Source organism: Aedes aegypti, chromosome 1, assembly GCF_002204515.2.
Source record: "Aedes aegypti strain LVP_AGWG chromosome 1, AaegL5.0 Primary Assembly, whole genome shotgun sequence".
Taxonomy (NCBI): domain Eukaryota; kingdom Metazoa; phylum Arthropoda; class Insecta; order Diptera; family Culicidae; genus Aedes; species Aedes aegypti.
The window spans coordinates 29,613,132-29,628,198 of NC_035107.1; the positions used below are offsets into that span (position 1 = coordinate 29,613,132).

The following is a 15,067-nucleotide window of genomic DNA, read 5'->3' on the forward strand; positions in this document are numbered from 1 at the left end:
ATTTGTGAACTCAGAGAGTCGCCCTACCTTTTGTTCGTGGTTGCAAACAAGTTCAGAGAATGAACGAAACCAGAAGTGACCTTCTAAGAGGATTTTTTTTCCCAAGACGGTGTCGAAGAAGGATTAGAACCGCTAGCTTTCGCAAACTGATCCAACGAAAAATCGAAGGCAAGGGCCCAAAAGGGCAATCGAAATGGGACAAATTGTTATAAAAGCACTGAAAAGTGATTTCACTAGAAAATTTGCTGTAATGTTGCTATAATCACTATAATTCAATAAATTGCAACTTTGTTAAGATTTATTGAATTAACATTTATGATTGGCAAGCACAGGGATCCTATGGTAGTTTTCCTATATACTGATTTTGGAGCCGAGATTTCGTATGAGACCTGTTTCCCGAACCTCTATGAATTCTTGGACATTTCTTCACATTTGAACCGAGTCATCATCGATTTAAATTGTTTGCAAGGGGTGACATTTCAAAATGGCAAACTGATAAAACTGATATCAGGTGAGGTATACCGACTGTGGCACAGATAGGAAACCAGTTGACGCGATCTTTATCGCGACTGTAAGCAGAGCAAATATTTTATCATTCCGGCGTTGACTGTATGCCGATATCGTTCCGCCGATTTACGTTCGTATTTGCTGGGCTGGGTCAAAGCGGGCATCGCCTCCAAGTTGTGGCTCAAGATGACGAATCGTAAATAACGGTTCCCGCTCATTAGAGTACCGAGTTCTGAATGGACAGGTTCGATCGATTTTCGATTCTCGTCGAGAGTAAAACTGCGTTAAATGGTTGCAATTCATATTTTGATTCACTTTGATATCCATTTCTAATCACGTGCTTCTACCTCTTCAACAGGGAAACCGCGTATCGCAGGAGCCCGACTCGCTCAGCATCAAAGTTGGCGGCGAGAATCACGACAAGAAGCCCAAGCGCCATGAAACGAATCGCATCAAGTCCACAAAGTACACCCTGCTAACGTTCCTGCCCCTCAATCTGGCCGAGCAGTTCCGGCGGATAGCGAACTTCTACTTCCTGTGCATGACGATCATTTCCATCGTTATCGGTGAGTTTGCTATCGTAGATCAAAGTTCGCCAATTATGAGCAAATAAATCGTCATCATCATCATCAGCTCATTCGTTATCATTAGCAGCATATCATTGGGCATGAATTGGTTTTATTGTTTCCCGTGAGCTTGTATGTTTTTTTTACGACGCTTGACGTTTGATCACTGTTTCAATACGCCGCAATATTTATTTATTAGTGCTAAATTTGTGCGCGACATAACGGCTCTGACGCCTCACTCAGTAGGCGTTGTTATTGTCGCGCGTACATAGCTTTAGTGCTCCTATCTATGGGGTTGGTAAGGGGGGAAGTGCGCGTCTCTAACTGACTCATTAGCATAGGTGCGACACTTTAAGTTCAATGTCAATGTTTGCTTCCATGTTTGGCCGAGAGTAGCAAGTCGAACATCTGATGCATTCTCAGGTGGCACTACAATTTTTTATCATATTTTAGATTATGATTTGGCCCTTACTCACCTCCAACGAAGGTAGTTTTATTTTATTTTATTTTATTTTATTTTATTGATGTACAAGGGGGTCAGGGGCCAAGTCTCCAGCATAAGTTTGAAAACTCACACCGTCCATAATACACCGAGGGGGTTTTGGAGTTTGGGAAGTAGGCAACGCAACATCTTTGACCAGAAGGTTCTTTAAGTTTTGCTTCTACTCTTGACTTCCAATACACGTATGAATGATGCAAGGCCAAAAGAACATGAATCAGTCATACATATAGCGGTAGTGAAGTGTTTTGCCTAAGGATATGGGAAAGGAGGGATTTTGGGTGTTGTTTTTTTTTTGTAAATAGCTCTGTGGAACAAGTTTGTTATTAGTTAAAAATTTAGTTAATCTGATTCACCTTGCAATCAGTAATAAGAATATTTACAAAAACATGATACTTAACTTTTCTTGGCCAATACGCTGCCATGTCTTTCCTCTCCAATGGATTTTTCCTCGTTGTAATGGCGGGTTAGATATGAAAACAAGGATAAAGAGAGAAGAAATGTTAGTGATTGTTACATGTTTATTGCTGTATTGGCCTACAATGAAATCATAGAAAATTCGCTCTTTGGATTCCCATGATAACAATCCCCATGCAGCTTACGAGAAACTCCATGGCAATGATCACTGTACGCCATGTGCGGCATTCAGGACATCTCAACAATACTGAGGACGAACAACAAAAAATGAATCTAAAAGAGCGAAAACCTCAATGTTTCAATGTAGGATAATTCAGCTTTAATGCATGTGAAAAGTTCTTGGTGATATTCTCACAACGGCCATTCAGAATGGTTCGACGGATGTAGATAAAAGATCATTATGATAAAATTAACGCGACGACATGTTAGTGAACTCAGAACGATTATTGTATTTGCAACTGTTAATTTCGATAGTTAAACTTAGGGTCGGTTATTGTATATAACTTTTAAGATAAGCAGGAGTAAAGCACTAACGCGAAGTAATGACCTTCCATCCCATCTTCAAGTGCTCCCCACAAGCACAACACTTCATTCTGGCACTTTAGAACGTCCATGTTGTAACTTGTTCATACAAGAAATCTGCCTCGACCGAGTTGGCAGAACGCGCCCATACCCCTTTCTGAACCAAAGGACAGGGACTCACCTCCAACGAAGGTAGTTGCTCAAAAATAATACCATCACTAAGATAGTACGACAAATGTGTATCACGGAAGCATTCTCGCGCAACTTTTCAGAAGGACCAATGTAACAATGTAACAATGAGAGATTTTCTCCTGTCTCGTTCTTTATCGATTATTAACAGTGCAATACTAAAACTTTCGAGAAGTTTTTCACCATAGATCGCTATCTATTCATACAGAAAAAAATGCAACAGAAGAGGTTGAACTCTTCCAAGGATTCCGTAAAAGTCCCTTCATTCGGAATTTATCTAATGGTTATTGCAACAAAATCCTTAAACTTTGTGATAGAAACACATTTGATCCGTAGAACACGCTCGCGGAGTGCTTACTGTTCCGACGCCATCTTCGATTGAGCTGACGATAGTACCCGAGTGAAATGAAACATGCCACCTATTTTTATGGAATCCAGAAAGCAATTTTCTTAGAGAGAATAAAAGCTGCTCTTCACTTTAATTACAGAAAAGTATTGAAACCATTCTCATTTTTACTGAACACCCGTTACTGCGACCCTTGCTTTGGTATTCTTCGAGGTCCATCGTCAGCGGATACCAAACTTGGGTGGAAATTCGCTCAGCTATTGCGATTTCATTAGTTGCTATTCTGGATTGATATACGATCTGTCAGTTTCTGCAACATGACGAGGTTCTATGTTGCACTATCTACGACATGTTTCATGAGCCTCTGTACGTGCCATAAATTCTTTTGTTCTCTTGACTTTTACTGTGCGCCGTGTGTTGGTGCTGTCTCGCTCTCTCTCACGGGCAACTTGAAAACAGGGCGCACAGTAAAAGTCAAACGTTTTATAGCATGCATAGGCTCATTGTCAACACAGATGGTCGTTGATGAATCGTAATGGGGAATAATGTGCAAGTTGTGTTGCCATTTACTTCGATTAATTGGACACATTGAGTGATTCTGATTTTTACCGTACGAATATCTGATTTTGGACGCACATTCTTATCCACGTATCGTATCGTATCACTGAATAATGACAACTTTTTTATTATAAATTTGAGTGCTTCCGACTTATCGTGCACAGTTTGTTTACGAATTGCAAAAGAGGCCATGGTGCGAGAATCAACACTATGTTGTCTCAACGAACAGTTTGCAAAATATTTTTTAAATAGTTTCGGGGCTCAAACTTATTAATCAATTGGGCTTAGGAGTCAATTTTGAACGACGAATTAGAAAATGAAATAATTTCAACACCCCTCAAAAACCCAATTCATCAAGAGATGCTTTGCAAATTCATCCAATTCTTTGTTTTCTTGGGACTGCCTTAGGTTTTTTTTATTGACTTTTTATAAATTAAGCCTGAAGTTCTTCCAGCTTTTTACGAACGCTAATGGTAGGGATCATGCGATTTGACATTTAACTTGTGTTGTTTAACAGCAAATCGATAAGGTCGATCATCAAACTTATCGATTAGCTGTCAAACAACCCAAGCCAAATGTCAAACCATTTGATCCCTGCCAGATAGCGAGCTTGCGTGTGGCGACCATTAGCGATCGTGAAAAGCTGCCTTAGGTTATTCTTAGAAAATTATATCTAGTAATGCTATTACTTTGCTGGAAATTCCTTGGTGGATTCTTAGATTGTTCAGATATTGCTTTATGAATTACTTTAGCTTCGGACATTTTACCAGGATTTCACCCCGCAAAAAAAATAAAACTTCAGAAATTTAATTGAAGGATCCACAGTGGAATAATTGACAACATTCTTCATGTATTCTTCAAGAATTTTCACATTTTTTTCTAAAATGTTATTTCAAAGAAACCTAAAAACCCAAAATTTTAAAAATCCAAAATTTTACCCATGAATATAATCATGCTTTTTATAAGAGTGTTTTAGAGAAATATGTTTGAGAAAAAAAAACTTGGATGAAATTTCTGGAAATAAAACTGGATTTCATCCAATAGCACAACCTGATTTTTTAATTAGGTGTTTCAAAGAGTTGACCTTGAATTCCTTCAAAAATTGCACCATGTATTCTTAAGTAATACAATGAATGATTATTCATTGGAGATTATCTTCAGAGATCATTCCAATTTTTTCAATCATTTCTTTTCGAGAAAATTTTTTTTTTGTTTAATTTTTGACAATTCCTTCAGAGATGTCCCATGTAATCTTTTCGAGTATTTTATCAGGAAAACCTAAATTATTTTCGTAAAAGAAAATCTGGGGCACAGCTTACAGAAATTGAGGAAAAATGGAATGGAACCATGGTTAGATCTCAGAATAGGGGAGTCCCGATGAGATTTTATTTATCAATCTGAGTTCCTTGCAAGAATTCTTCCAAAAGTTTTCGAAAAAAAAATACCGCCTAAACCTCTACAAAAAGTTGTGATAGCCACGACTTTATGGAGAAATACTCTAAAGATTCCCTGCAAAACCCTCACGAGAAATTCTTTGAAGCATTCCTGGTGAATATCCAGATTAAATCCATGGAAAACTTTTACGAGAGTTACTAGAAATATTATTGCAAGAGTTCTGGGATAACCTCTAGGAATTCGTGGCGAAGAGACTTTCAAGAAAAAACGGGTGCAGGTCGTGAGGCCGAATGCCGTCAGGCCGAAAGGGTCGTTAGTGTTGGAATAGAGGTAGTGTCGCACCTCAGGTAGTAGTATCGTCGGTTGAGAAGCATGCGTCGTCGTAGGTAAAAGTGGGGAAGATTCGCTGAGAGAGGTATGATATTTGTATAGGATAATTGTTGGTAAATGTAAACCTGGTTTGAATAAAGAGAGTTGCAGCTGCTGATTGAAGGAAACATCTACTGTATTGTATTTCTTTATGATTTGCAATCGGATGTGGACGGGCTAGCTTCGCTAGGATCTGCGTGGTCTTAGTGGACTAGCTCTTCAACAGTTAGGCCGAAATAACATTCGATCATCTATTACTATGACGCAATTCTCGCTGAAATCCGGCCGCCATCGGCACCCATCGTTAGAATTCCAATTTTATGTTGGTTACCCATTCATTCCTTTTCGAGATTCGTCGGATTGGAGCTAGTATGTATCCTATACGTAGTTCTAAACTTGTGACAGGCAGGGCCGGATTTACTAATGTGGGGGCCCTGCGACCACTTTTTAGTGGGGGCTCTTTCCTAGAAATTTTGTTTTGATAATATTGAATGAAATAAAATACAATTTTTCTAATAACTTTTACATTCAATATTATAGGTAAGATTTTAATTATCAGAAGTCCGTTTAAACTATCTCAAGAGGAGCATGATGGTCTTTGTTTAGAAAATTGTTTGTACCATTTTGTTTTGCTCAAAACTGAAGCAATGCGCATGAATATCTATCCTTGTACTGCCTATGCGATTTGAAATTATTTCCTTTGGGGCTGCAAGGCTTAATCATCAATAATCCATTCCATTAGAATTAGAATCCATCCATTAGAAAAAGCATATCTAATGTTCCACTTCTTATGTAGGTTTGAAAACGTATCACTGTTATTTTATATAGTTGGATGCCTTCGACTGTTATAAGTTGCACTGGAGCTTTTCTTAGCGGCTTTCAGTCTCAACGGTTACACAACGTAACAAAAATTACATTTTTGCGTGTCTCAAGGACCAAATTATGTGTCTCTAGTAGATTTGGGGTTGCTGAATCTGGTGCCATTCTCAGAAATGTTCCAGCACGTCACAATTTTTAGCTACAGGTCGCCAAAGTTGTATAAAACACTGGTTTTATTAATGTTCACATGAAATTTAAAGTACAATTTATCAAACTTTTTTGCAATCTTATTCACCAAACATGCAAAATAGAACTTGAACTTTCATTTCAGACATAATTTGATTGAAATTGCGCGATTAAATTTCGATTAAATCGATTTTTTCAACATGCTTGCAGTCTCCATACAAAATTCTTCGTTTCTTCTATATGGCAAAATACAACAACTCTCTAAACCATCAAAAAATATTTTTTCCGTATCGAAAGTATTACAAACTTCAATGATAAGTATTGTTATACACATAAAGTTTGAATTCTGTGGCAAATTAAGCCAATATATTACCTTACAAGCTGGCAAACTTGCATGCAAGTTGGCTGAAATAGTCAATTTTTGCATTTTCAACAGTCGATATCTCAAAAACTAGACGTGCTATGATATTTCTGAAAACGGCAATGGATTCAGCAACCCTCAATTAAGTGAATAGCGGTATTTTGGTGCTGGAGACAAAAACGTGTTCCGCAGTGTTATCAGAACTACAAGTTTTTTTCTACACCCAACGTTTCGATTGTATTTTTAATATTTTTCAAGGGTTATTATTATTTATTAACGACACTTTACCCTCGGCAGGGCATTCGTGTCGGAAAAAAATATGTTTATTGTCTGGTGGTTGATTTCCATAGATTAGGGTCAAGTTTTTGGTGTTCAACAATTTTAATTTTAACTGGTTTACACACGGAAAAAAATGAACATCAATAACTTGACCCGAATTTATGAAAATTAACCACCAGACAAATAACATAACTTTTCTAATCCTTGAAAAAGATTGAAAACTCAATTGAAACATTGAGTGTAGAAGAAATCTTGTAGTTCTGATTGCCGTTGAGACTGAATGCTGTTAAGGAAATCCTAGAAGTTATTTTACATATGTAGTGTGTAGCCTGACATATTCCATCGGTCCTCTAAAACTCTAGATTTTCGTTTGCTACGTTTTGATGGATATTATTAGAATAAGACAAAAGATAGAAAAACAGCATTCCGTGTACTTTTGAGGATTCTTTAAATTTGAGCGGAAAAACAGGAATTAACTTTTGATAACTGATGTTATTCAATCAATTAAAATGTACACTACCCGTCATAAAAACGGACTCACTGCAATAAGTATTGCAACACTCAGCTGAATATTGAATCACCCTGAAAAGTTTAGCATCACCTCAAAACAGGTTAATTCACATTGCTATATCTCGAGATACTTACGACTTGCAAAGAAGCGATCTTCAGCAAAGTCGTTCAGGGGATCAAGGACATCCGGGCGCTAGTGAGCATGCAAAATTCAGCATTTCAAACTAGTTCCAGGTTGTGATCCATAAGAGATAGAAAATTTGGGTTTTCGGCAAAGTTGCTCAGGGGTTCAAGGACGGGATGGGAACAGTTTAGTTCGCGATTTTGCCGCTTGGTGGCGCTAGTGAGTATGCATTCAAAAATGAAGTGTCACATGACATGAATCATTTGGAATAAATTGAACAAGAAAGTAAACGGTTCTGAATTACTTGTATATGAAGTGAATATTACCTTAAACACTTGACTATGAAGAGAATCAGACATGAATCACATGAAGTAGTTCTCACCTGAAACACTTTAATATGAAGTGAATTGGACCAGGGACGAAAAAAATCATGCTCATTATACTCAATTCACTGACATTTATGCCACCATCAAAGTAACCGCACCACCACCAATATGATTGCACCAATGAAGATGGCACAGAAGTAGATGAAAAAACATACAACGATGCCCGTACGTCGCTGGTGTTTTTGATTATCAGAAGCAGATGAGTGTCAGTTTTAGAAAATTGATTATCATTGAGGTTCATACTAATTAAAAAATATGCTGCTTTACGGGTAATGAACGATCCGATGCACGGAATCGATGATGTTGACGCGTCTTTACTGTGCTTCGTGCAAAAATTACAACTTCCCGAAGCGGAATGTAAAAAAGTCAAGCTGTCCAGAATGAATATCATTTTTTGCTTCCGATGATCATAAAGCGGTTGAGTATCAGCAGGGTAAAAGGAAACTGACAATCTTGTGGCAAGCGCTTTGCCAATCTTTGTTGTGTTGTCAAGGCGAAGATTAAAACACATAAAAATCAACGAAGATTCTACCCAGCAAGTATCAATGTAGGCGAGGGTAGATTGAGTATTTTCGTCCCTGAATTGGACATGAGTCTCTTGGATATGGAGCTAGTCAAATCTGAAACACTTGAATATAAAGTGAATGAGACTTGAATGCCCTAAATTTACTTCAAAAATCAAACATCAATCACTTGGATATTGAACTAATCAAATCTGAAAAACGTACATATAGTGATCCAAGCATGAATCACTTGAAAATGAAGTGAATCAGCCCTAACCTGCTTGAACAACAAGTCATACCTGTAAAAGTGGAAAATTATAGATGAATCAAACCTGAATTACTTGAATATCAAGTAATTCGTACTTGAAATAGGTGAATATGAAGTGCTTCAGACCTGCAGCACTTGAATATAAAGCAAATCAAACCTGAATCACTTGAATATGGAGCGAATCCGACATGAATCACTTGGATATGAAGCGAATCAAACATAAATCACTAGAAAAAAAATCCTAAATCTCTTGAATATGAAATCAATCAGACCTGAATCACTTGTACATAAAGTGAATCAAACTTGAAACATTTGAAAATGAAGTGAATCACTTGAAATCATTTGAACATCAATGAATCAAACATAAACCAGTCGAATATGAGTGAATCAGATAAAAATCACTAGGATATGGAACAAACTGAATCACTTGAAAATGAAATGAATCAATTCTGAATCACTTAATAATAAAGTGAATCTGACGTGAAACACTTGCGGGTATGGAGAGAACTAAACTTGAATCTATTGAATATAAAATGAATCAATCCTGAGTCACTTGAACATGGAGTGAATTTGACATGATTTTTGTTTACTCCATATTCAAGTCAAACCTGAATTTCTTGAATATAGAGTGAATCAAACCCGAAAGACATGAATATAAAGAGAATAAGACATCAATCACTTGGATATGAAGTCAATCAAACTTGAACCATGAAGAGATTCTGACTTGATTAGTTTGAATATGATGAATATGAGTCCTGACTGAGTCACTCGCACATGGAGTAAGTCATACCAGAATCACTAGAATATGAATCAGATATGATACACTTGAATATACATTTGATCAGACCTGAATCACTTTAATTTAATATGATTCCATCCCTAATCACTTCAACTTCCAAATGTCAAAGGATTTCTGAACAGCATTCTGGAAATTCTATCTTATCAAATTCATAATGTTTAGGTACAGTCATCCCTCCCTCCAGAGTAAACTGTTTCCTGGATGCCCTTGATATTCCGAACAACTTTGCCGAAGACTCAAACTTTCTATCTCATCTGGCTCGAAAGATAGAATTTGTTTCATATATTTAATTAAATATGCGTACTAGTGCAACCTGGTGGCAAAATAAGGAACCAAACAATTTGATATCCGAATATCCTATGTCCTTTACTTTATTTCTGTTCTTTACTTACCGAAGACTCGAACTATCTATCTCTTGTGGATCGCAAGCTAGAACTAGTTCAAAATGCTCAATTTTACATGCTCACTAGCGCCACCTAGAGTCAAAATAGCGAACCAAACTGTTCCCATTCCGGATGTCCTTGCAACTTTGCCGAAGACCCGAACTTTCTATCGCTTATGGATCACAAGCTAGAACTTGGTAGTGCTTCGTGAAGCCCAAGCAGGACGGTTCGATTTTGCGTCGTCAGATAGGTTTTGCTCACGGTTTCGCGCGTGGTTTCGTCGCCGAAGATCTTTTTTCTGCTTTGGAGCGTCTTGCTGGGTAGGTATTTGGGAAGGCATAAGCAAGACGGTTTATTTTAGGGACGCCAAGAAGTTTTGCTGTCAGTGTCAGTTTTGTGTTCAGTCGAGGATGAAAGCGTAACTTTTAAGTGATATTAAAACAAACTTTGTATGGTTCGTCACTATAAGTGTCGGCATTATGCTTTTTTCTTATACAATTTCAATATACATATATTTTTCTCTTTTTGACATTATTAAAAATTATCTTTTGAATTTTTCTACATTGTGAATGTTGACGTATTTTTTTTAAAACTTCTATCATATCGAGACAAAATGCACAGTAATACTCATATGTAATTTTCAAACAAACTATGTATAGTTCGTCACTACAAGTGTCGGCATTATTCCTGTTTCATATAATTTAAAATATATACATGTAATTTTCAGTTTTCGTCATTAATAAAAACATCTTTTGAATTGTTCGACATTATAGATGTTGACGTATTTTTTTAAGCTTCTACCAAAAACTTCTCGAGACAAAAATACAAAACTAGCTTTAAATATAAGTCGTATATTTCCCCCTTGTCCATGGATCGCATCATCGACCAGAGGTGACTCTCACATCTTTTCCTCCCTCACTAATAAACACCCTTCCCGTGGTGATTGTGGAGATGCAGAGGTATTCTCGGTCTCTAGAAGCAATAATCATTACACCCTAACATTCCTTCCCCATCCCTACTGACTGTAAGGACTTGGCCGGCGCCGTTATTGATCAATAATATTAGATCTGCTAAAATTGCACTTCGAGAGTAAGCGCAAACTCCCATCCCTTATTCATTTGGATCGTAGTGCAATTCTTACCAGTTCCGATCAATCACGGAGTAGCAACCATTGTCATGTACAGTCAGTCTATGCTATGCTATGCTATGCTATGCTTATGGATCACAAGTTAGAACTAGTTTGAAATGCTCAATTTTACATGCTCACTAGCGCCACCTAGCAGGAAAATCGCGAACTAAACTGTTCCCATTCCGGATGTCCTTGAACCCCTGAGCAACTTTGCCGAAGACCCGAACTTTCTATCTCTTATGGATCACAAGCTAGAACTAGTTCAAAATGCTCAATTTTACATGCTTACTAGCGCCACCTATCGGCAAAATCGCGAACTAAACTGTTTCCTTTCCGGATGTCCTTGAACCCCTGAGCAACTTTGCTGAAGACCCGAACTTTCTATCTCTTATGGATCACATGCTAGAACTAGTTCAAAATGCTCAATTTTACATGCTCACTAGCGCCACCTATCGGCAAAATCGCGAACTAAACTGTTCCCATTCCGGATGTCCTTGAACCCCTGAGCAACTTTGCCGAAGACCCGAACTTTCTATCTCTTATGAATCACAAGCTAGAACTAGTTCAAAATGCTCAATTTTACATGCTCACTAGCGCCACCTATCGGCAAAATCGCGAACTAAACTGTTCACTTTCCGGATGTCCTTGATCCCCTGAACAACTTTGCTGAAGATCGCTTCTTTGCAAGTCGTATGGATCTCGAGATATAGCAATGTGAATTAACCTGTTTTGAGGTGATGCTAAACTTTTTGGGGGTGATTCATTACACTAGTTTACAAATAAAAATGAAAGTCATGAACTTTAATAGCTGAGCTTCATTTTCAATGTAAAATCGTACGCTGAATCAAAAAAAAATGTCAAAAAAATTCACAGTAGAACCGTTTTTGAGATACGCTCAATATTTGATTTTTTTGGTTTTTCAAAAAAGTACATTTGCTAAAATTGATGTATCTCCGGATTTAGAGCACCAAATCTAAAATTTTTTTTAGCAAAATAAAGCTAATCAAATGTGCTTTCTACCGTCTGAACATCACTTTGTTGTGCAAATTACGGTTTTCTAGATATTTATGGCATAATCAAATTTTTTCGATATTTTTGAGTAAAATTTAACCAAATTTTCAACTTTTAGTTAAGTTTTCAGCACGATGCTGATGTTTTAAAATTCGTTTATCATGTTGAACTCAAGGTATGTAAAAAACCAAAAGAAAAAAGTACCTAATGACTGAAATCGGTTGAAAATTGAAGATGTTATGGCATTTTTTGTAGAACACTTGAATTTTGAAGTTTTGACCTTTTAAAACAACAAGTCGAAATCCATATAAATTTCACTAAATCCTTTCACTTTGAATGACTCTTAGTACAGATTCCATGCTTTGTTAACCGTTTTATCAATTATTAATTTTGGATCACGACTAATTAATGAAAAGGGCGTATGTAAAAGCAGAATTTATGTGTTTGCGTATATATTAAAAAAGGCCAGTTTTACTAACTTTGAGTCTTGATATATTTCAAGCTAATAATGATGATGATGAACTTTTTATGATTCAATATTAAATCCAGCAAACAAACTACAACGAATACGTGTATAAAATAAGGCCATGGGCTCATTTGAGAACGTGAAAGATGTATCCGCCTTGGCTACATACTGTATGCAACTTAAAAGAAAAATTTCCGAAGCCATCCGTGTTCAATTATGGCATACGAAAGTTCAGGCTACTGCGATGTCAAGCTTTCTTCAGTGTTGCTGGCTCAACGGCTGAATGATCATGGCGATTAATGTGATACAAGAAATATAAATTCCTGACTGATTCCTGAAATGTTTGGTCCTTTAACTGTTTTGATGTGGTTATAACTATTTTTGATGTGGTTTCAAGTTTAATGATAAGTTTATGCTGCTTGTCTGTTTGGCGTTTGAACGTTATAACTTTGTTATGACAAAATGATTTTGGCAGCACTTTCGTCGCAGGGAAAACATTGTTGACAGGTAGTACTGTTTGTTGAACATAGTGAAACAATGTGTGCGGCAAAGCGTGAATTTAAGTGCAAAAGTGATCCGCAAAAATTTTGTTTCGTCTGCGGAAACTACATTTTTACGACACCGGTAAATTTTACTAGTTCATTGCAAACTGCATATCGGCTTTATTTCAAAACTGATCCCAAAAACCTCGACAAAACGTGGACTCCAAACGTTGTGTGTAGTTCGTGCAAAACATGCTTGGCTAGATGGATGTCTGGAGAAAGGTAATTATTTAATTTTCTACATTCAAATGACTAACAAGTGCTATTTACTAACTAACTAACTAACAAATCTTGTACCAGCCGCCATTTGTCCTTTGTTGTACCGACAATATGGCGCCAACCATTTTGTCATGCAGCGGATTGTTATTTCTGCTTAACCAAAGTCATGCAACACGGACGTCACAAAGCAGTTGAATATCCACAAGTTCAATCAATGACAAAACCGATTCCACATGAAGATTCATCTCCTTATCCTGTTTGTCCAAAGCGAAAACGAGAGCCTTCAGTGGATGACAGTGACGAACCACCCTTTGATGAAAGCGACGTGGAATACGAAAGAAAGCCGATGCTGTTTACACAAGCGGAACTCAATGACATGATAAGGGACTTGGACTTATCAAAAGAAAAATCAGAATTGTTGGCATCGCGCTTGATGGAACGAAACTTTCTTTCTGCTGATACAAAAGTTACTTCCTACAGAAAGCGTCATGAAAAATTTGGAAAATATTTTTCCAAAAATGACAATGCTTGCTTTTGCCATGACATTAGAGGCTTGTTTGAAGAATTTGGTGAACCATATGATCCTTCTGAATGGCGTTTGTTTATCGACAGTAGTAAATTAAGTTTAAAAGCTGTTCTGCTGCATCAAGGGAACAATAAGCCTTCGATTCCGCTAGTTCATGCCGTGAACATGAAGGAATCATACGAATCGATGGCTTTTATACTTGACCTGATATGCTACAACCAACATAATTGGAAAATATGCTCAGATCTCAAAGTTGTTGCAATGTTGACTGGCTTGTAACAGGGATATACTAAGTTCATGTGTTTTCTTTGCAAATAGGATAGCCGAGCACGTAAACAACATTACGTTCGGGAAAATTGGCCCGAACGAAAGTCTTTTACAATTGGTCAAGAGAATGTAAGGTGCCATCCTCTCGTAGCGAAGGAACAGATAATACTCCCACCACTGCTTATAAAGCTTGGGTTGTTCAAGAATTTTGTAAAGGCGCTTAACAAGGAAGGACCAGCTTTCGGATACCTGAAATCCATTTTTCCAAACTTGTCGGATGCCAAGATTAAGGAAGGTGTGTTCGTTGGTCCTCAAATTAAAAAAATGTTAAACGATGAAGATTTCTACACCGTATTGAACAATCATGAAGCCGAAGCATGGAAATCGTTCCAGCGTGTAGTTGCGGAGTATTTGGGGAACACCAGGAGCCCAGACTATGAAGAAATTGTAGCCGATTTACTCAAAAACTACAAGAGAATGGGTAAATTTTAAAGTTTTGTTTTATTTACTTTCAGCTGTAAAATTTTAACAGGTGTGAATATGTCTCTGAAGATACATTTCCTACACTCGCATTTGAACTTTTTCCCTGAAAACCTCGGCGACGAAAGCGATGAGCACGGGGAACGTTTTCATCAGCAAATGAAAATAATGGAACGTCGTTATCAAGGATTTTGGGATGAAGCGATGATGGGCGATTATTGTTGGTTTCTCTTTCGAGAAACAAATTGCAAGCATAACAGACGGAGTGATTCAAACAACCATTTTTAAACATATATTTTTTACATGTGAATTTATAGCTTAATATAAGGAAGCTTTGAAATATATGAAATGAACTGATTGTTGTAGTGATAATAAGTAGAGATAAAACTTATGTTCTGAGTGAAGTAGAAGCTCTGTTAATACACACGCCCTTTTTACAGA

General features: G+C 37.2%; 1 protein-coding gene across 5 annotated transcripts in view; it reads left to right on the plus strand.

Moving 5' to 3' along the window:
* Nucleotides 1–15,067, plus strand: part of LOC5576498 (probable phospholipid-transporting ATPase IF) — a 100,384-nt gene that overhangs the window by 72,404 nt on the left and 12,913 nt on the right. For 4 of the 5 annotated variants that reach the window (XM_021839286.1, XM_021839284.1, XM_021839285.1 and 1 more), the window contains exon 2: nt 866–1,073. In XM_021839286.1, coding sequence (XP_021694978.1) covers nt 866–1,073 — 208 coding nt within the window. Of the gene's footprint in view, nt 1–710; nt 799–865; nt 1,074–15,067 lie in introns of those variants that run through there. The other variant, XM_021839287.1, reaches the window with a different exon arrangement.